Consider the following 20,736-nt stretch of genomic DNA (forward strand, 5'->3'; position numbering starts at 1 on the left):
GTGGACAAAGACCCTGAGGACGACCCCACGGCGACTGTGACCCCGAGTCTGGCACCCAAGGACCCCCCTCGACATCCTGGACGAAGCCTGCAGCCTCAGAACCGAGTGCCACCCCAGCCGCGATCAACCAGAGGGTAAGATTCCCGACGTCAAAAGGCACCCCTGCACCCGGCGCCCTGCGGCCCCCTGTGCCCACTCCCGGGGTACCCACCTAACCTACAACTACCCAACTTACCCCTCGAAGTGGTGGTGGCACCGGAAACATCCTCGTCCCCGAGCCTGCAGCCTTTTTCCAAACCGGAACATTCCCATTGATTTCCATTGAGCGCCCGAAGGCTCAAAAGCACCCTGCACCCAGCCGCCCGAGTGGCCCTGGCAGTGCACTCTCTACACTAACTTACTTCCCCACTTGCCCTGAGTAAGTGACCAGGAGCCCAGCTCCCACAGACGCGTGGCTTGCCAGACAGCAGCCACCCACTAAGGCCCCCCCTATCCCTCATAGGATAACATTGGGCCTAACTCACTCTGCACCCGGCCGTCCTGAAACCGCTGAGGGTGAACCAACTGTACCTACCTGACACTGGGGGACCCCTGAGTCTATGCCCGGAATTTCAACTCTGCCAGTCGAGTACTTACCCTTAAACCGCTAACTTCATTTTCCTCATAGGGTAACATTGACTGGCTTTTTCTTCAAAAATCTTCTAAGTGTGAACTTTTCAAAACTGTAAAAATTCACCAAAAATCAGCCAAGTGACAAAAACGAATTTACTCACCTGTTCCTGGGTGAGCTCCCAGTGCTGGATCTTGGTGCCCAGCCCTAACCCTGAAAAGTACTCACAAATATACTTACCTCTAACTCATTTTTCTCCCATAGGAAACCATTGTCTGCTTTTCTGTGAAATTTCTTCTAAGTGTCTATTTTTACAAATTTGAAATATTCTTTTAAAATCGTACCATTTCTGCAAACGAAATTACTTACCTGTTTTTGATAAGGACCCCAGTCCTGGGTCTAGGCACCCAGTCCTGGATTACTAAAGTAACGATAAAGTACTCTACCTGCAATGTGAATTTCTTGCCATAGAGATCCATTGAATGTTTTCTTTGAAATATTTTCTAAGTGTTAACTTTTGAAATAGCTAAATATTATTTAAAAATCATTACAGTTACTAAGTCGACTTTCATCACTTGATTCTGAATACTGACCCAAGGCTGGTTCTAGGAGCCAGACCTGGAATTCCAAAAGTAATCTGAAAAGTAATTTATTACAAATAACCTGAATGTACCATTGAGCTCAATGCATTGTGATGTTTAGGAAATAGGATTGTTTATTGCAACCAACTGTGACTGTTTACAAAAATTCATTGCTTAAGACAAAAAGTATTTATATGCAACCTCTCATTCTGAGAAAGTATATTTTTATCCCCTTTGTGGTTCTAAAAATAAAACAAGCATATATTTTATATATATAAATCATTGGCCTAGAGTTCAGTTATTGAGTGTGTGAAACCATTTGCTGACTGAGTGTGTACAATAAATGCTTTACACTGTCCTCTGGTACTGCCTTACTGCTCGACCAAGCTACCACTTTTGAGAGTAAGGTCATACCTAACTTTGACCTCTATCAGCCTCTGGGGGACTGGGGACTCTGTACACCCTGTACCTATTAGGGAACAGTATATACAGAGCCACTTTCTCACATTGGTGGATCAGCGGTGGGATACAAACTTGCATTTGTTGGACTACTTGGTTACCATCTGATCACACGACAGAACTCTTAAAAATTGCCTTTAGAATTCTGATTGGTTTTTCCAAAATTACTAAAAGTCTTGCTAGGGCCCTGCTTAAGTCCCATTAGAATTTTAGAAAAATAAAAGTCACTATAGTCAGGGTAGAGGGTTAGAACTGTCAGGTTAGAATGTCTCAAACAAACCCAGCTATTAGTGATAATAACAACATGGACCTGGTGGAGGAGCTCGACCTCACACCTTACTTACACTTTTCTTTCAAGGAATTGAGGTCCTTATGTAAACTCAAAAAATTACAAATGGGTCTGCATCCAACCAAACAAGGGCTCCAGGAGCTCCTGGCTGAGTATGCTAAAGACCACCCATCTGAACATGGTGATGGCCAGTCAGATGAGGAAAGGGAAACAGGGGAGGTGGACAACAACCTCCCCATACTATTTCCTAGGGAGGAGATGGCACCCATACCCTCCAACTCAAGAATTAGCATCTGGGCACCTAGAGACCACACAGGTGGCTCTGGTCCCAGAGACAACACTGGGGGACCCCCCAGTGAAGAGGACAGCCTTGTGAGGCTGGCCAAAAGATTAGATCTAGAGTCCAGGCTCCTGGCTCTAGAAAAGGAAAGGCGAGAGATGGGTTTAGCACCCATCAATGGTGGCAGCAATAATAAAAACAAGGATAGGGAGGAAACTTCTGACCTTAAAATCCCCAAAGGGATTGTCCCTAAATTTGAGGAAGGTGATGATATCACCAAATAGTTCACAGCCTTTGAGAGGGCTTGTGATATCAGAAAAGTAAAGAAACCTCTCTGGGGGGCACTCCTATGGGAACTGTTCTCTGGTAACTGCAGAGACAGGCTTCTGACCCTCTCTGGGCCAGAAGCAGGATCCTATGACCTCATGAAGGAAGCTCTGATTGAGGGATTTGGATTCACCACTGAGGAGTATAGAATTAGATTCAGGGGGGCTCACAAAACCCAGACCCAGTCCTGGATTGATTTTGTAGATTTCTCAGTGAAGACACTGGATGGTTGGTTAGCTGGACATGGTGTGCAGGATTTTACTGGATTGTACAATTTATTCATGAAGGAACATATTTTGAGTAACTGCACAAATGAAAAGTTGCATCAGCATTTGGTAGACCTAGGTCTAAAATCCCCCCAAGAATTGGGAAAAAAGGCAGACCACTGGGTCAAGACTAGGGTGACTAGGACGTCCACTGGGAGGGACCAGAACCAAGGGGTCCCAAAGCCTCCCCAGAAGAAAGAGAGTGAACCCCTTGTGGATAAAAGAAAGGAGTCCCAGGTAGCCCCCCAAAAACCTGACCAGGAGGGTGGGCCCAAAGACACCTCACAAACTAAGCCAGGGTACCAAGATAAGAATTGGGATCCCAACAGAATATGGTGTTTCAACTGTCAAAAGGCTGGACACCACACCCAGGACTCTAGCTGTCCTAACAATAAGGTTCCTAGTACGGCTCCAGGGGTGACTAGTGTAGCCCCAGGGGTTGCCAGTGTAGCTTGGGAGGGAGGGTCCTCAGATGAGGAAGTCCTCCTAGCTTTCAACTGGGGAATGGGCCCAAGAAGCAAGCTGGAGATCCCAGAAGGAAGTAGACACTTCCACCACCTACTGGTGAATGGAATCCCAGCCACTGCCCTGAGAGCTACCTGTGCCAGTCACACTGTGGTACATGACAGGTTGGTATTCCCACACCAATATGTCCCAGGGGAAACAAGAAGGGTAAGAACTGTCCCAGGGGGGGTCACTGTTAGGCCTGTGGCTATAGTGCCCCTAGCCACAGCTGGGTCCCTTAGATGGAGAAAAGTGATAGTCAGTAAAAACCTCCCCCTTGATTGTCTCTTGGGGAATGATCACTTAGAAGTGGAACTGAGCCAAAGAGAAGTGCTGGCCCAATGCCAGGCCTCGCCCAAAGAACCTGTGGGGGCTCAACCTGCAGTCAGTGCAGCTGAGTCCCAAAAGAGTGAGAAGAAACAGGGTAGGAAAGGTGGGCAACCGTTAGCCACAGTTCCAGAGAGCCAGGGAGATTCTATCCCAGTAAGGGAAAACTCCCACAATGGCACTGGTAAAGCCCCCCCTAGCCAACAACAAGACCTGACTAGTCAGGCAACTGTCCAGCCTGAATTAGTGGCTCCTCAGGTGGCAGAACAAAGGGTGGAGAAGGGGTGTTCCCTACCCAGAGTAGGGACCCCCTATCCTCAAACAGACCAACAGCCAGGACCCAAGGAGAACTATAAAATAGCTCCCTCACTTGCCAGTCAGGAGCTAAAGGTGTGGTTCTGGGCACTGACAGCTGTCAGCAGCCTCTGCTGGGTGTTAGCCTTCATGGCAGCCCTATCCTTGGCATGGTGGCCTAACCCCCTGCCAAATAGCAAGTCAGGCCCCCTGACCTTATTGGTCATGGTGGGGTTGCTCAAGCTGTGGGTAGCCTCTGTGGGTAAGCTGGGCCTAGCCCTGGCTAAGTTAGAAACTACCGAGGTATACACCTCTAAACCCAAAATAGAAAGATGGGACCAGGACAGTAAAAGACAAGGAGAGGAGCCTTGGGAGTTAGGTCCTGAAACTAATAAGACAGGCCAGCTCCCCAAAGGGACTGACCTAGGCAGAAGGATGTAAGGCAGAGTAGGCCCTGCAACTTTCAAACCACTTCCCCAACTCTTCCTCGCCTGAAAGACTAGGTAGACTCTCCCAGCTTTGGCAGAAGTCTCCTGGCCTTTGGGCTGGGGGGGGGGGGCTTGTGTGAGAAAGTGGGTTTCTGTTGCAGTAACCCCCCCTTTTTTTTGCCTAATAGCTGATGCACTTTTCCTTGTTGTGCCCTGGGCTCCTGCCAATCAGGTGCCCAAGGCCTATGTTCCTTCCTTAAAACACACAAACTCCCAATTGGCAAACCCTGGCCACATGTCAGCCCCTGGTAAATGGTACCCTAGGTACCCAGGGCCTTGTGACCAGGGAAGGCCTTTAAGGGCTGCAGCACTCATTGTGCCACCCTTAGAGGCCCTGTACCCTTACGCACACACACTGCCTTTGCAGGCTGAGTGTCTGGGTGCAGGACAAAACAAAGAGTCGACATGGCACACATCTCTGTGTGCCATGCCCATCACCTACACTGCCAAGGCATATGTCAGCCACCCCTCTGGCTGGGTGCCTTATGCCTATGGTGTGGGCACAGGAGCAGGAGCCCTGTGCCCCTACAGTACCCAGGTCCATTCCTGGGCACTGTAAGTACAGTGCTGCCTTTTACAAGTACATGGTGCTGAGAGCTCGTCAAACACGAACTCCACAGCACCATAATGGCAACACTGAAGACTGGGAAGTTTGGTATCAAACTTCTCAGCACATTAAACCCACACTGATGCCAGTGTGGGATTTAATGTACTAAGCACCCCAGAGGGCATCTTAGAGATGCCCCCTTACAGCTAACCTACAATCCACGTCTGCTCTGAGGCTGCCCAGGCTGCCACACAGCAGACATGTTGCTGGACCCCTGGGTGGGAGAGCCCCTGCTCTCCCGGGCCTGCAACAATGCACATCCTGGGTGAGGTGAGAAATCTCCTCCCCCAGGATGAGCAAAGGGAAGCTTCAAAGGCATGCCGCCAGTTGGAGTTTCCCCAGGCCACTGCAACCCCCCACTCTGGCAGGAAGCTTGGCCGGAAACCCCATACAAGGACAGGGGATGTGCCAGCCTGCCCACCCCACCCCTCAGGTGGGGGAGGCGAGGTGAAGCACATCTCCGGGCTCTCGCCATCTTGAAGATGGGAGGCCCTACCCTATCAGGATTAGGCTACTGCCCCCCTCCCACAGGGGAGAGGCAGGATAGGGGGTGTACCCACCCCAGGACAAGGACCCATTGGTCCCTGGCCTTCACCTACCTGTAACGCCCCTAAATCTAGTATTTAGGGGCCCCCTGAACCTTCCTTCCGCAGATTCCAGATAGAAACCTACAAGAAGAGCAAGAAGAAAAAAGACCTGCCCTGCAGCTGCTAAAAAGAGGAAGACACCAACTGCTTTGGCCCCAGCCCTACCGGCCTGTCGACCCTCGAACCTGCTCCTGCTCCAGCGCGGCATCTCTTGTGGTCAGCAACCTCAAAAACCCCAGAGGACCTGGCTACCTTTGACCTCTGATTCCCTGGGACTCCCATGAGTAGAGGCTCTACTCTAGAAACCTATTCCTAACTCCTGGCAGCAGCCCGGAACCGCGGACCCAACACACTCTGCACCAGCCAAGCCTGGCCAGTGCCGGAGTGGACAAAGACCCTGAGGACGACCCCACGGCGACTGTGACCCCGAGTCTGGCACCCAAGGACCCCCCTCGACATCCTGGACGAAGCCTGCAGCCTCAGAACCGAGTGCCACCCCAGCCGCGATCAACCAGAGGGTAAGATTCCCGACGTCAAAAGGCACCCCTGCACCCGGCGCCCTGCGGCCCCCTGTGCCCACTCCCGGGGTACCCACCTAACCTACAACTACCCAACTTACCCCTCGAAGTGGTGGTGGCACCGGAAACATCCTCGTCCCCGAGCCTGCAGCCTTTTTCCAAACCGGAACATTCCCATTGATTTCCATTGAGCGCCCGAAGGCTCAAAAGCACCCTGCACCCAGCCGCCCGAGTGGCCCTGGCAGTGCACTCTCTACACTAACTTACTTCCCCACTTGCCCTGAGTAAGTGACCAGGAGCCCAGCTCCCACAGACGCGTGGCTTGCCAGACAGCAGCCACCCACTAAGGCCCCCCCTATCCCTCATAGGATAACATTGGGCCTAACTCACTCTGCACCCGGCCGTCCTGAAACCGCTGAGGGTGAACCAACTGTACCTACCTGACACTGGGGGACCCCTGAGTCTATGCCCGGAATTTCAACTCTGCCAGTCGAGTACTTACCCTTAAACCGCTAACTTCATTTTCCTCATAGGGTAACATTGACTGGCTTTTTCTTCAAAAATCTTCTAAGTGTGAACTTTTCAAAACTGTAAAAATTCACCAAAAATCAGCCAAGTGACAAAAACGAATTTACTCACCTGTTCCTGGGTGAGCTCCCAGTGCTGGATCTTGGTGCCCAGCCCTAACCCTGAAAAGTACTCACAAATATACTTACCTCTAACTCATTTTTCTCCCATAGGAAACCATTGTCTGCTTTTCTGTGAAATTTCTTCTAAGTGTCTATTTTTACAAATTTGAAATATTCTTTTAAAATCGTACCATTTCTGCAAACGAAATTACTTACCTGTTTTTGATAAGGACCCCAGTCCTGGGTCTAGGCACCCAGTCCTGGATTACTAAAGTAACGATAAAGTACTCTACCTGCAATGTGAATTTCTTGCCATAGAGATCCATTGAATGTTTTCTTTGAAATATTTTCTAAGTGTTAACTTTTGAAATAGCTAAATATTATTTAAAAATCATTACAGTTACTAAGTCGACTTTCATCACTTGATTCTGAATACTGACCCAAGGCTGGTTCTAGGAGCCAGACCTGGAATTCCAAAAGTAATCTGAAAAGTAATTTATTACAAATAACCTGAATGTACCATTGAGCTCAATGCATTGTGATGTTTAGGAAATAGGATTGTTTATTGCAACCAACTGTGACTGTTTACAAAAATTCATTGCTTAAGACAAAAAGTATTTATATGCAACCTCTCATTCTGAGAAAGTATATTTTTATCCCCTTTGTGGTTCTAAAAATAAAACAAGCATATATTTTATATATATAAATCATTGGCCTAGAGTTCAGTTATTGAGGGTGTGAAACCATTTGCTGACTGAGTGTGTACAATAAATGCTTTACACTGTCCTCTGGTACTGCCTTACTGCTCGACCAAGCTACCACTTTTGAGAGTAAGGTCATACCTAACTTTGACCTCTATCAGCCTCTGGGGGACTGGGGACTCTGTACACCCTGTACCTATTAGGGAACAGTATATACAGAGCCACTTTCTCACAATACAGTATTAGCATCAGCAGAGGATTGCGGTCGCGTGAGTTATAGTTGCCTGCACTAACTATAACGGGGGAATTTCATTGGTTTTTTATCAGTAAAATTTCCGCTAACTATAACATGTGTGAAACCTATGGTTTTTTCAGTGAATATATATATATATATATATATATATTTGGTTTCTTTAGCGCTCCATGAAAAAATATACAAAAGGGTGTAGATCTGGATTAGAGACAGAAGTCAGTAGCTGTGTGTGTTCTTGCATGTCATAAGATGGTTAATGCAATTCGTCTGAAGCCCTACAGGAGTTACAGTACTAGCATTATTCTGAAATGGTGTTCATTAAATTAAGTGGCTGGTTACCAGATTGTAAGTATGGCTGTGGAATGAAGTGGTGTCTCGATTGCATGCATAATTGGAATCTTCTTTTCAGGAAGGAGATTGCCAGGTGTCCATGAAGAATGGCAAAGTAGCCGTGAAAGTTTTGAAAACTGAGCTGACCTCCAGAAGTCCATATGCAGACGGCATGGGCCACTACGTCACTGTTCACAGCACTGAAGCAGAGTGAGTTGGGGTTTGGTGTGGGATGAATGTCAATTCCTACTGGCTGATCCCTTTCAATCACGTTGAGGACTGTTCCTTTCAAATCAGAATAAAGTTTATTTAGACCATTGATCTTTAAACCACATATAATACACATTTTGAATTTTGTTTAATTCTTAAAAATGGTTACAAAATCAGCATCTCATTCCATTCTAAACTATGAATTTTCATATCCTCCATCATAGTTATGATAAAAACAATTCCATACAACGGCTAAAAAACATTCAAATACCTCATGAGTGAATCAACTATACTAAAACCCTGTTTTAAAACGTTGAAGTGATAAAACTTAAGTCTCTATTCCTCATTACTCAATCAAACTCTCCATTCCCTATTCCATAAACAACCTTTTGACAGCCTGAATAAACTCTGCCACAGCTATAGTGATATCAAGGTGATGTATGTCCGTGAGGAGCTCGATTGCTTGCAAACGGGACATAATACTATATATATTTTTTTAAACGGTCGTAAAAACTGTTTTCGCTGGACTACTAATTTTTGACAATCCATTAATATATGCAAGCAATTACATTTCATGCCGATCCTACATGTATATCTGCTATCTGGAGTCATCAATTCCTTTTTTATTTTGTCGTTTGATCGAGCAGGATTGATCCCAATTATCACCCTTAATAATTCCATTCTAAGTCCTTGATTTGGTAGTGTGTCTAAGTAGAGATACCAATTTTCTTTCCTCCAGCTATTTATCATGAATTGCACAGACTCTTTCTTTAACAGGTACTCCATATCATTCAGTCTAGACAATTCCTTCTATAGAATTTCAAGCTCACTTTTTGATTCAACAATATGCAGGGACTGCGGGTCCATTTCCACTTTTAACTTATCACAGATGGTATAAAGTTTCTTTCTTATTTCTTTCGCCCACTTTAGTTCACTTTGCTGAATCTCCTCCATACACCATCGTGACACTTTAATCTCTTCTCCTCTTCCCAACCGTTTCCAGAACGAGAGGACTGTTCCTAAAACCCTCCACCAAATTACTTAATATAGCCACAGCCCCTCCTGCCCCACCCAACTCTAAAGGTGCCGGTTAGCTAGGGGAACATCTGCCAATCCTGGCCATCATTTTGCCACAATATTCTGTAAAGTCAATGCTTCTTCCAGTCTACAGTAGACTTAAGGCCACATATTTACAAAGTCTTTCTCATAGTCAGACAACAAATGGTACTGTACATTGGTGGTTTGGGGAGATGGGTGAAAGGAAATCAGTGGTAGGAGAACCTTCTCCTTGGAGGCTTGAGGAATGCAGGAATCCGAGCAGATGTTGCTGGTGCCCCTTGTTCACTGCATCCTAACAGTTTCAATGCAGAACTGCCTGCTGCAGTCTATGCTCTAAAATAAAGGGTGCTGCTCTGCTATGGCATGTCCCAACAGCTGCTGCTCCAGACTCATAGCATGAATCAATAAACCATACCATGCCTCAATTTATAAAATGGTCCTCATGCTCCAGGATTACTTTAGATTATTTTGAGGACTCCAGTACTGACCATTATCTGTGTATTTATAGCGCTGTTGACCTGTTCATGTTGACACATACAGCATATAGTTCTGGCACTTTGTACACTATTTCTTTACCTGTTGATTGACACAACTGGCTTCAGTCTCTAAAGGTGATCTGAATGTTTGCCCATGTCTTAACGGTGCGTTCTCTTTTCCTCCTACAGCGTGCAGCTCTATGTGGATGATCAGCTTCAGGGCACTAGGAAAGTAGGTTCTCGGAATAAAAGGCACAGGCGCCAGGATGAGCAGGGCCTGGTTAACCTTGGTGGGTTGCCTGAAGCAGACAGTGTTGGAAACCTGTCTGGTTGCATCAGCAACCTTTTCGTAAGGAGGTGAGTTTGTGGAGCTGGGGTTTTCTTACTTTGGGTATCTATGTACACTCTTGGATGTTTCTGCTGCTCAGGGGTGTTAAGCAGTGGTTTGTAGCATTTGTAACCACAAGATAACTCACTGAATCAGGAGTAGAACAATGTCCCATTTAGTGCTTTACCGTGAAAACCAGATGTTTTTCTTAAGAAGTAGAACAATATAGGAGTAAAACAAACCAGGTATTGCTTATAGAAACCTAGGCTGGGGGAAATGGATTACCCAGGCAGGACTGGTAGACATTGTCAAGTTTGAGCGTCCATTTAAAGTTGTGACTTTGTTTCTTCTCCATTGGCAGTACTCAACTATTGCATTTATGATTCTCTTATGTTTTTTGCTGTTTTTAAACTACCCTGCCTTCCTAGCACTTGACGGCCTTCCAAACCATTTGTGTTAGAGGACAGCCTTTATTTAGCTGGAGTTGCAAGTGTAGGTCAGGAAACGAACGCTTCTCAGCAATGCCATAAATTTTCACGCTGCATCTGCAGTGTAGCCCTGGAATTGAAGTCAGATGCATATGTCCTTGCCAAAAACGCTGCTGTATGTAGCCTGTTATCCCACCACGTCGACTGATGGTTTGTCTACTGGCGGATTGTGTGTGTGCGAGGGCTGGTTCTGCTGCCTGTAAGAGATGCGTTATCATTGATCTTGTTACCCAGAGTCAATAAATAAAGACTGAATCAAGAAGGGAGTTTGAGATCAGAAATTTAGGAAAACCATGAAGGTTTATTAAAACATTAAGGTGAAGTATGAAAGGCAATAATATGGTTTTTATTATGGCCTATTTATCAATTGGTTATAAGACAAAGAAAGCAGTTGTCGTGAAGGCTCTTAGCATTATGAAATACTTGCAACAATGAGTAAAATCTGAAAAATACGCAAAGTCTTCAGCAAATCGATTGACAATCGGGCAGCATTCCTAGTAGAGACCCAAACCAGTTTGTCTCACCCCCAACTCTAGGGGTTTTATAAGGAATTTGTACCATAGAAAGCAATAGAGATCACACAGTCAGCATAGGGTGAGCAAAAAATATCAATACATTCGCTAATCGCAGTTCAGCATTATAAAACGTCATGTAATGCTACCATCCTAACACTAGCCCCCTAAATGAATCTCCCGCTAACCTCATGTCATCAGAAATGTAAGAACACATCTGTGACATACACAGTGAGAGTCTTACAACTGAGCAGTCCTAGCATGCAAGCAGGAAGGACCTTGGAAATGATCAAAAGGCATCCTCTAGAGTACTTCGAGAGCAGTATGCCATTAGGAAACATAAGCGCACATTTTTCTGTGTGCTGTATCAATGACAAATGTAACCAGCATTGGCATAGCCAATAGGTCTCGCCTTTGGTACCTTATAAGTGTTTAGCCATGCAACAGTTGCATAACTATATACTTATAAGGTCCCAAAAGTGAGACCTATTGGCTATGCCAATGCTTGTTTCTGTTTATTACTGCTCTGTAGTAATGGTGGCACCTGTGCTTTAGCTTAAACATCTTAAGCTACAGTCGGGTGCCGAGATTGCTTCAAAAGTAAAGAATTGTCTATTTCTTTACTTTTGAAGCAATCTCAGCACCCGACTTTAGCCTAAGATGTTTAAGCTAAAGCTCGGGTGCCGCCATTACTACAGAGCAGTAATAAACAGAAAAAAGCAAGCGCACGCTTCGAGAATTGACTGCCGTGGCGGGGGAAAAATGCTACCGCCGGCCACAGCTTGCAGTGCATGTGCGTGAGTGGTGCACGCGCAGCAGTAATCACGCCATATGGCGCCTCTACTCAAGCGCGCGCCCACACACATGCACTGCAAGCTGTGGCCGGCTATAGCATTTTTTGAAGCCCTTACTTTAAGTCTCGCCAGACCAGCGCAAGCGCTGGGTCAGGCGAGACCTAAAAACAGGACTAATGTGAACGCTTCCCAAAACAAAATTAAGTTAAGGTATAGTTGAGGCCTAGTTTGACATAAGCCAGGAAACACTGTGCTATACATCGCTGCAATATTATTTTAATGGCAAATGGCTCCTGTTGCTAAGCAAATACAATTCTAATGAGAAAATATCTCTAAAATGTTAGTGCTTTGTTTTTCCTTACTGCATTAATGTTTATTACTTTCATTACTGCTATTAAATTACATTAATTTAAACTTTCAGGCTTATTACAACCCTAATGCTTTTATATTTAATAAAATGCATGTAATTTCATTGGTTCGGTTATTTTATTGCTTATGCTACCTAAACCCTGATTATTGAATAAAATGAAATATAATTAAACTTGTAGATAACATTATTCTGATCCTTGTTACATTATTTTATAATTACCCGTCAGCGGTTCATAACCCGCGGTCGAAGGACCCCTGGGGGTACACAAGGCCTATTCAGGTGGTCCATGAATGGTTTACAAAATTAAAAAGTATGAAAATTTTACATTTAGATTAATAAAATGTATACAAATTACACAATTTTAAACACGGTTTCTATTTTTGACTGTGATTTGAACTAAATATATCCGTATTCACTGACTTGTTTGAAGTTCTATTTCTGTGTATTGTTTTGTGGTTTAAAATCCTAGAAATTGCTTAGGCCGTGAGTTCCCATATTCCACTAATGATTCATTGGGGGTCCCCAGCAGGCAAAAGGTTAAAGTCATGCTAACCCATACTTTGACCACCCAGTATAATAATATGAATTTCTGACTAATAATTGAGTAATTTAGTTTTTTAACCATACTGCTACATTTTACATACCTTAAACATAATGTTCAAGATGCTTTGGGCGTAGTGACGGAGCAGCTCAGCCAAAACAGGCAAAGCAATAGAGCAGTCAGATTAATTGCAGGGAAGTAAATGTCAGACAAAGTAAAGAATGTAGGTGAATGTAGGAAAGTGCCCCTTTTTGACATGTTCACCCTCACTTTTTGCCTGGTATCTGATGTGATTTTGACTGGAAGTGCACTGGGTTCCTACTAACCAGGTCCCTAGTGCCAGATCTCTTTCCAAAACTGTGCAATTGTATCCCAGTTGGCAATACCTTTAGCACCCCCCTAGTAAATGGTACCCCTGGTACCTACGGCCCGAGGTACTGAAGAGGGTCCCAAGGGCCGCAGCACATATGATGCTACGCTAAGGGACCCCTCAACTGAGTCATTCAAAAGGCAATTGCAGGCTGCATGCCTGGGTGCAGACCAAAGTGAAAACATGAGTCACACGACATGCCATGCCTGCAGACATTGCATGCAGTATAGGTAAGTCACCTCCACTTTTCCCACTGTATGACCCCATTAAGATATCCTTATCTGCATGGTTCTAAGAAGTACCTTTCCAATTGTATGGGTTTGTTGCCGCCTTGTGCATAAGGGGGTGTGTTTTTCTTTTTGAGAAAAATTAGTTCTTAGTTTTATAGGTGATGTAAGTATAATTGGAAAAATGTTTATAGTTAGTATTGTTGGCTGAAGGTGACCGATTGTAGCCTATTATTGCTGGTTGGAAACACGTTGGCTGCCTGTGGTGAGGTTTGTTTGTGGTGCACTGGTTCTGTGGTGTGTCTTGGATTTAGGTGATGTTGTAGCATAATGGCAGGTGACTGTGTCACATCAGGGGAGTCTAGTTGGCAGAACAAGAAGGTTGCAGTAGATGAGGCAAAGTGGGGGTAGCCTGGTGTAGAGACACAGAGAAAGAAGGAAAGGAACTGAGTGTGTGTGTCTTTAACAATGACAATGTTATGATGAATACAAAAAACATTTGTTAAAAAAATTATTTGTGAACATAATGATGCAGAAGTGGTATTGTTGACATTAGTTCTAACACTTTCTGCCTTTGGATACTAGTTCGCTCTTTGCTGCCTTTTTGCTTAGAACTGAAAAATAATCTCTCCCTAAAACTTTGCCACCTGGTGACCTTATGTCTCCAGAAGTTTGCTTGTCTCCTTCGGTAGATTGTTGATGATGCTGGTGCGGAAATTAAAGATAGTCTTCTCAGTATGTGTGTTTCCATTGTTAAATAATTCATGTTGGCTAACCATTTGCTTCTTCAGTCTTCACATTTTTCAACAACTGCACTTTCCTAATTTCACATTTTCTTGTTGTGAATAGGAAAACTGATGCTCAGATGGTGGAAGATCTGCAAGAGAACATCGACAGGTTCAACATTACCATGAAGTGCCAGAGCGGGATGCAGGAAAAGCCGCCACAAGAGATTAGGGCGCTCCTGAGGAAGGGAAAGCGGAAGCCCAAGGTATGTCTGCCCAGAAAATATGGTGACAAGCTGGGATACTTTGAAAATGAGTGAGAATGTTTTGTCTTTAATAATTCATCTTTGCTGTCTTTAAAACGTGCCCTGCTCCTGCCTGTGCAGGATCTATTCTGTGAGTGTGGAAAGCTTTCACTACTGCAGCAGTCTTTGGTTTACTTGTGCATTGTCCAGTGCATGCGAAGCTTGATTTAGTGTGCCTGTTCTATACTAGTCCGATGAGTTAGAGATGTGTGTCACAGTCAAAAGAGCGGCAACCTCGAGCCATCTAGGCTGGGCCCACTGAATATAGGGGAAATACCATTTTCTTAAAGTAAATCACACTCACTGAATGTTGTCCAGTGACATACTCCATCATCAAGTTCTTCCTGAATCTGAGGGTCACGGCATGCTATTACCTCTTTACTTCCAAGGGACAGAGTTCCTTTAAGAAAAAGGCCTTTCCCCTATATCCAGTGGGCCCACCATAGAAGCCTAGAGGTTGACCCTCTCTTGATTGTAACACTGTATATGATTAGAGTGAGACACGACCTCCATTGCCCTCTTCCGTCCCTCTTATGATCTTTATATTAGAGATGATTATGCTCATAAAAGTTTTATCTATTCAGAACTCACTATGTGGCAGTGCTCAAGTCCTGCCTATGCTGTGCCTGCTGTGTGATGGGTATTTGTGGTGTAAGGGAAGTTTGCAGTGCCACTGTCAAACCCCAATCAGACCTTCCTTTCTCCTTTTTCCCCCCGCACATCACTACTATCGACCAAACTACCTAAGTTTGCTCCCTTCTGTTGAACTTCTCTCTTCCTCCTTTCTTCATTTCTCGCGTCTCTAACTGCAATTTTCCTTCCCTCTACAGTCGGAACGCCCCTGTTACTTTGCTTTCTCCTTCTCCCTGCAAAACTTCCCTCTTTCCTGTTCCCTATCCCAACGCAAACCCACCTCCCACTCTCTACCATCTCTCTCCACAGAGAGAAACTTTCACTTCCGTTCTTTCATATTCTCCAAGCAACCATTTTTCTTTTTTTTTAGCTTTACATCGCGCGAACTAGACCCGAGACTTCGGGTATCAGAGCGCTTTACATGAGCACCAGTTTTGTTACAGATAGACACATTCATTTTTGTTAGGCTCCGGTTGATTAAGCGATTTGCCCAGAATCACAGGATGTTAAGTGTCGTCGCCGAGATTCGAACCTGGTTCCCCAGCTTCAAGGAAGACCGCTCTAGCCGTAAGGCTACATCCTCTCCCCTTTTAAACTTGAGTTCCCCAGCAGGACTCCTTCTTCTCTCCTGTTCTCTCATTATTTCCTAGCTTGATTTCCCTTATCCATTTTCCCTCTCCTGTCTTGTTGACTGCCCATGTAGCTCTCCTTCCCTTCTTGCTGTTATTGTGCACCTAGTGCTTCTAACTTGCTGGTCATCTTCCTCATGCTGGCCTTTAATAATCATCATCTTCTGTTCCTACAGACTCAACCGGCATTGAAAGACCGCCGACACTCTGTAGAAAGATTCTGTCATCCCTCTGAGCACCCCAAAGCCCCCAAAGGGACATTCCGATTTGGGGGCTCATCTACCAGCCGCCTCGAGTTTGATGACATCCCAGAATCCTTCAAAGAAAGGTAAACAGTCATTATCTTAATTCTGCATATTCTCTTTTTTGAAACCTTTGTTCAGTCAATAGTAGGTATGTGTGACAAGCAGGCTGGACAGCAGGTGACTGAAGATTTCTGATGGAAATGTATCCTGCAGATTCCTCACCTTAAGAATTATCTCTTGAAGCTTCGAACTGTCGGGAAACATTTTCTAGCAATGGTTTGTCAGCACCACTATGTGGTGCGATTTGGCTCCAGCCGCAGCTTCGCTCCGGAGCATGGTGACAGCAGGGTGTGTTAGGTGCGAACCTTTGCGCTGGCATCAGTTCTTGTTTTTCCATGACTCGTGAACGCGAGACCAGAGCCCGCTCTGTCTGGGACTTTCTGATCTTTCTTTTTCATATTCAGCCAAATCTCCCGCTGTGCATGACCTGTGCTGTGAGTAGCGAGTGTTGGTCGCGGGGCCTGACCAAAGCCCAACTTGCTCGTGGGTGGCCAACCCCGCCGCGCAAGACCCTTAGCTGTGCACAGAGGGGGCTTGTCTGCAGGGCCTGCAGCCAACCCCACATAGGGGAAGGTCAAAGGGCAAGCCTCGTGCTAAACCCTGTTCCCCAACCCCGCGGACGCCTATACTCACTTGGACACCCAACCCACATGAATTTTTAAAAAAAAATTCACAGGTACCACGGTATGTTGTTTTTTTTTTTTTTTTTTTTTTTTAATGTTTTTTAAATGTTTTTTTAGCATTGTGAGAAAGTGCCATCTTTCTTGCATGGTATGCCCTCACTTTTTGCTAAATTGCTGAATGTACTTCGATTGAGTGTACCCTGGGTTCCTGCCAATCAGGTGCCCAGGGCCTATGTTCCTTCCTTAAACCACACAAACTCCAAATTGGCAAACCCTAGCCACATGTCAGCCCCTAGTAAATGGTACCCTAGGTACCCAGGGCCTTGTGACCAGGGAAGGCCTCTAAGGGCTGCAGCACTCATTGTGCCACCCTCAGAGGCCCTGTACCCTTACACACACACACTGCCCTTGCAGGCTGAGTGTCTGGGTGCAGGACAAAACAAAGAGTCGACATGGCACACATCACTGTGTACCATGCCCATCACCTACACTGCCAGCCACCCCTCTAGCTGGGTGCATTACGCCTATGGTGTGGGCACAGGAGCAGGAGCCCTGTGCCCCTACAGTACCCGGGTCCATTCCTGGGCACTGTAAGTGCAGTGCTGTCATTTAAGGATACATGGTGCTGAGAGCTTGTCAAACACGAGCTCCACAGCACCATACTGGCAACACTGAAGCCTGGGAAGTTTGGTATCAAACTTCTCAGCACATTGAACCCACACTGATGCCAGTGTGGGATTTAATGTACTAAGCACCCCAGAGGGCATCTTAGAAGATGCCCCCTTACAGCTAACTTGCAATCCACGTCTGCTCTGAGGCTGCCCAGGCTGCCACACAGCAGACATGTTGCTGGACCCCTGGGTGGGAGAGCCCCTGCTCTCCCGGGCCTGCAACAATGCACATCCTGGGTGAGGTGAGAAATCTCCTCCCCCAGGATGAGCAAAGGGAAGCTTCAAAGGCATGCCGCCAGTTGGAGTTTCCCCAGGCCACTGCAACCCCCCACTCTGGCGGGAAGCTTGGCCGGAAACCCCATACAAGGACAGGGGATGTGCCAGCCTGCCCACCCCACCCCTCAGGTGGGGGAGGCGAGGTGAAGCACATCTCCGGGCTCTCGCCATCTTGAAGATGGGAGGCCCTACCCTATCAGGATTAGGCTACTGCCCCCCTCCCACAGGAGAGAGGCAGGATAGGGGGTGTACCCACCCCAGGACAAGGACCCATTGGTCCCTGGCCTTCACCTACCTGTAACGCCCCTAAATCTAGTATTTAGGGGCCCCCTGAACCTTCCTTCCCCAGATTCCAGATAGAAAAACGACAAGAAGAGCAAGAAGAACAAAGACCTGCCCTGCAGCTGCTAAAAAGAGAAGAAGACACCAACTGCTTTGGCCCCAGCCCTACCGGCCTGTCGACTCTCGAACCTGCACCAGCGCGGCATCCCACGTGGCCAGCAACCTCACCAACCCCGGAGGACCTGGCTACCCTTTAGCTCTAAGCCCCTGGGACTCCCACGAGTAGAGGCTCTACTCAAGAAACCTACTTGCTATCCCTGGCACCAGCCCGGGACCGCGGACCCAACACACTCTGCACCAGCCAAGCCTGGCCAGTGCCGGAGTGGACAAAGACCCTGAGGACGACCCCACGGCGACTGTGACCCCGAGTCCGGCACCCAAGGACCCCCCTCGACATCCCGGAAGGAGCCTGCAGCCTCAGAACCAAGTGCCACCCCAGCCGCGATCAACCAGAGGGTAAGATTCCCGACGTCAAAAGACACCCCTGCACCCGGCGCCCTGCGACCCCCTGTGCCCAATCCCGGGGTACCCACCTAACCTACAACTACCCAACTTACCTCTCGAAGTGGTGGTGGCACCTGAAACATCCTCGTCCCCGAGCCTGCAGCCTCTTTCCAAACCGGAACATTCCCATTGATTTCCATTGAGCGCCCTAAGGCTCAAAAGCACCCTGCACCCAGCCGCCCGAGTGGCCCTGGCAGTGCCCTCTCTACTCTAACCTACTTCCCCACTTGCCCTGAGTAAGTGACCAGGAGCCCAGCTCCCACAGCCGCGTGGCTTGCCAGACAGCAGCCACCAACCAAGGCCCCCCTATCCCTCATAGGATAACATTGGGCCCAACTCTCTCTGCACCCGGCCGTCCTGAAACCGCTGAGGGTGAACCAACTGTGCTTACCTGACACTGGGGGACCCCTGAGTCCATGCCCGGAATTTCAACATTACCAGTCGAGTACTTACCCTTAAACCGCTAACTTCATTTTCCTCATAGGGTAACATTGACTGGCTTTTTCTTCAAAAATCTTCTAAGTGTGAACTTTTCAAAACTTCAAAAATTCACCAAAAATCAGCCAAGTGACAAAAACGAATTTACTCACCTGCTCCTAGGTGAGCTCCCAGTGCTGGATCTTGGTGCCCAGCCCTGACTCTGAAAAGTGTTCACAACTATACTTACTTCTAAGTGTCTACTTTTGCAAATTTGAAATATTCTTTTAAAATCGTACCATTTCTGCAAACGAAATTACTTACCTGCTTTTGATAAGGACCCCAGTCCTGGGTCTAGGCACCCAGTCCTGGATTACTAAAGTAACGATAAAGTACTCTACCTGCAATTTGAATTTCTTGCCATAGAGATCCATTGAATGTTTTCTGTGAAATATTTTCTAAGTGCTAACTTTTGAAATAGCTAAATATTATCTAAAAATCCTTACAGTTATTAAGTCGACTTTACTCACTTGATTCTGAATACTGACCCCAGGCTGGTTCTAGGATCCAGACCTGGAATTCCAAAAGTAATCTGAAAAGTAATTTATTACAAATAACCTGAATTTACCATTGAGCTCAATGCATTGTTATGTTTAGGAAATAGGATTGTTTATTGCAACCAACTGTGACTGTTTTACAAATTTATTGCTTGAAACAAAAGTATTTATATTCAACCTCTCATTCTGAGAAAGTATATTTTTATCCCCTTGTGGTTCTAAAAATAAAACAAGCATATATTTTATATATACAAATCATTGGCCTAGAGTTCAGTTATTGAGTGTGTGAAACCATTTGCTGACTGAGTGTGTACAATAAATGCTTTACACTGTCCTCTGGTACTGCCTTACTGCTCGACCAAGCTACCACTTTTGAGAGTAAGGTCATACCTAACTTTGACCTCTATCAGCCTCTGGGGGACTGTGGACTCTGTACACCCTGTACCTATTAGGGAACAGTATATACAGAGCCACTTTCTCACATTGGTGGATCAGCGGTGGGATACAAACTTGCATTTGTTGGACTACTTGGTTACCATCTGATCACACGACAGAACTCTTAAAAATTGCCTTTAGAATTCTGATTGGTTTTTCCAAAATTACTAAAAGTCTTGCTAGGGCCTTGCTTAAGTCCCATTAGAATTTTAGAAAAATAAAAGTCACTATAGTCAGGGTAGAGGGTTAGAACTGTCAGGTTAGAATGTCTCAAACAAACCCAGCTATTAGTGATAATAATAACATGGACCTGGTGGAGGAGCTCGACCTCACACCTTACTTACACTTGTCTTTCAAGGAATTGAGGTCCTTATGTAAACTCAAAAATTTACAAATGGGTCAGCATCCATCCAAACAAGGGCTCCAGGAGCTCCTGGCTGAGTATGCTAAAGACCACCCATCTGAACATGGTGATGGCCAGTCAGATGAGGAAAGGGAAACAGGGGAGGAGGACAGCAACCTCCCCATACTATTCCCTAGGGAGGAGATGGCACCCATACCCTCCAACTCAAGACATAGCATCTGGGCACCTAGAGACCACACAGGTGGCTCTGGTCCCAGAGACAACACTGGGGGACCCCCCAGTGAAGAGGACAGCCTTGTGAGGCTGGCCAAAAGAATAGATCTAGAGTCCAGGCTGCTGGCTCTAGAAAAGGAAAGGAGAGAGATGGGTTTAGCACCCATCAATGGTGGCAGCAATAATAAAAACAAGGATAGGGAGGAAACTTCTGACCTTAAAATCCCCAAAGGGATTGTCCCTAAATTTGAGGAAGGTGATGATATCACCAAATGGTTCACAGCCTTTGAGAGGGCTTGTGATATCAGGAAA

General features: G+C 46.1%; 1 protein-coding gene across 1 annotated transcript in view; it reads left to right on the forward strand.

Annotated features, from left to right (window-relative positions):
* Positions 1-20,736, forward strand: part of LAMA5 (laminin subunit alpha 5) — a 402,322-nt gene that overhangs the window by 341,121 nt on the left and 40,465 nt on the right. The window contains exons 70-73 of the mRNA XM_085615185.1: positions 8,130-8,260; positions 9,985-10,152; positions 14,275-14,416; positions 15,894-16,045. Coding sequence (XP_085471311.1) covers positions 8,130-8,260; positions 9,985-10,152; positions 14,275-14,416; positions 15,894-16,045 — 593 coding nt within the window. The remainder of the gene's footprint in view (positions 1-8,129; positions 8,261-9,984; positions 10,153-14,274; positions 14,417-15,893; positions 16,046-20,736) is intronic.

This window comes from Triturus cristatus, chromosome 7 (assembly GCF_964204655.1).
Source record: "Triturus cristatus chromosome 7, aTriCri1.1, whole genome shotgun sequence".
Lineage (NCBI taxonomy): Eukaryota > Metazoa > Chordata > Amphibia > Caudata > Salamandridae > Triturus > Triturus cristatus.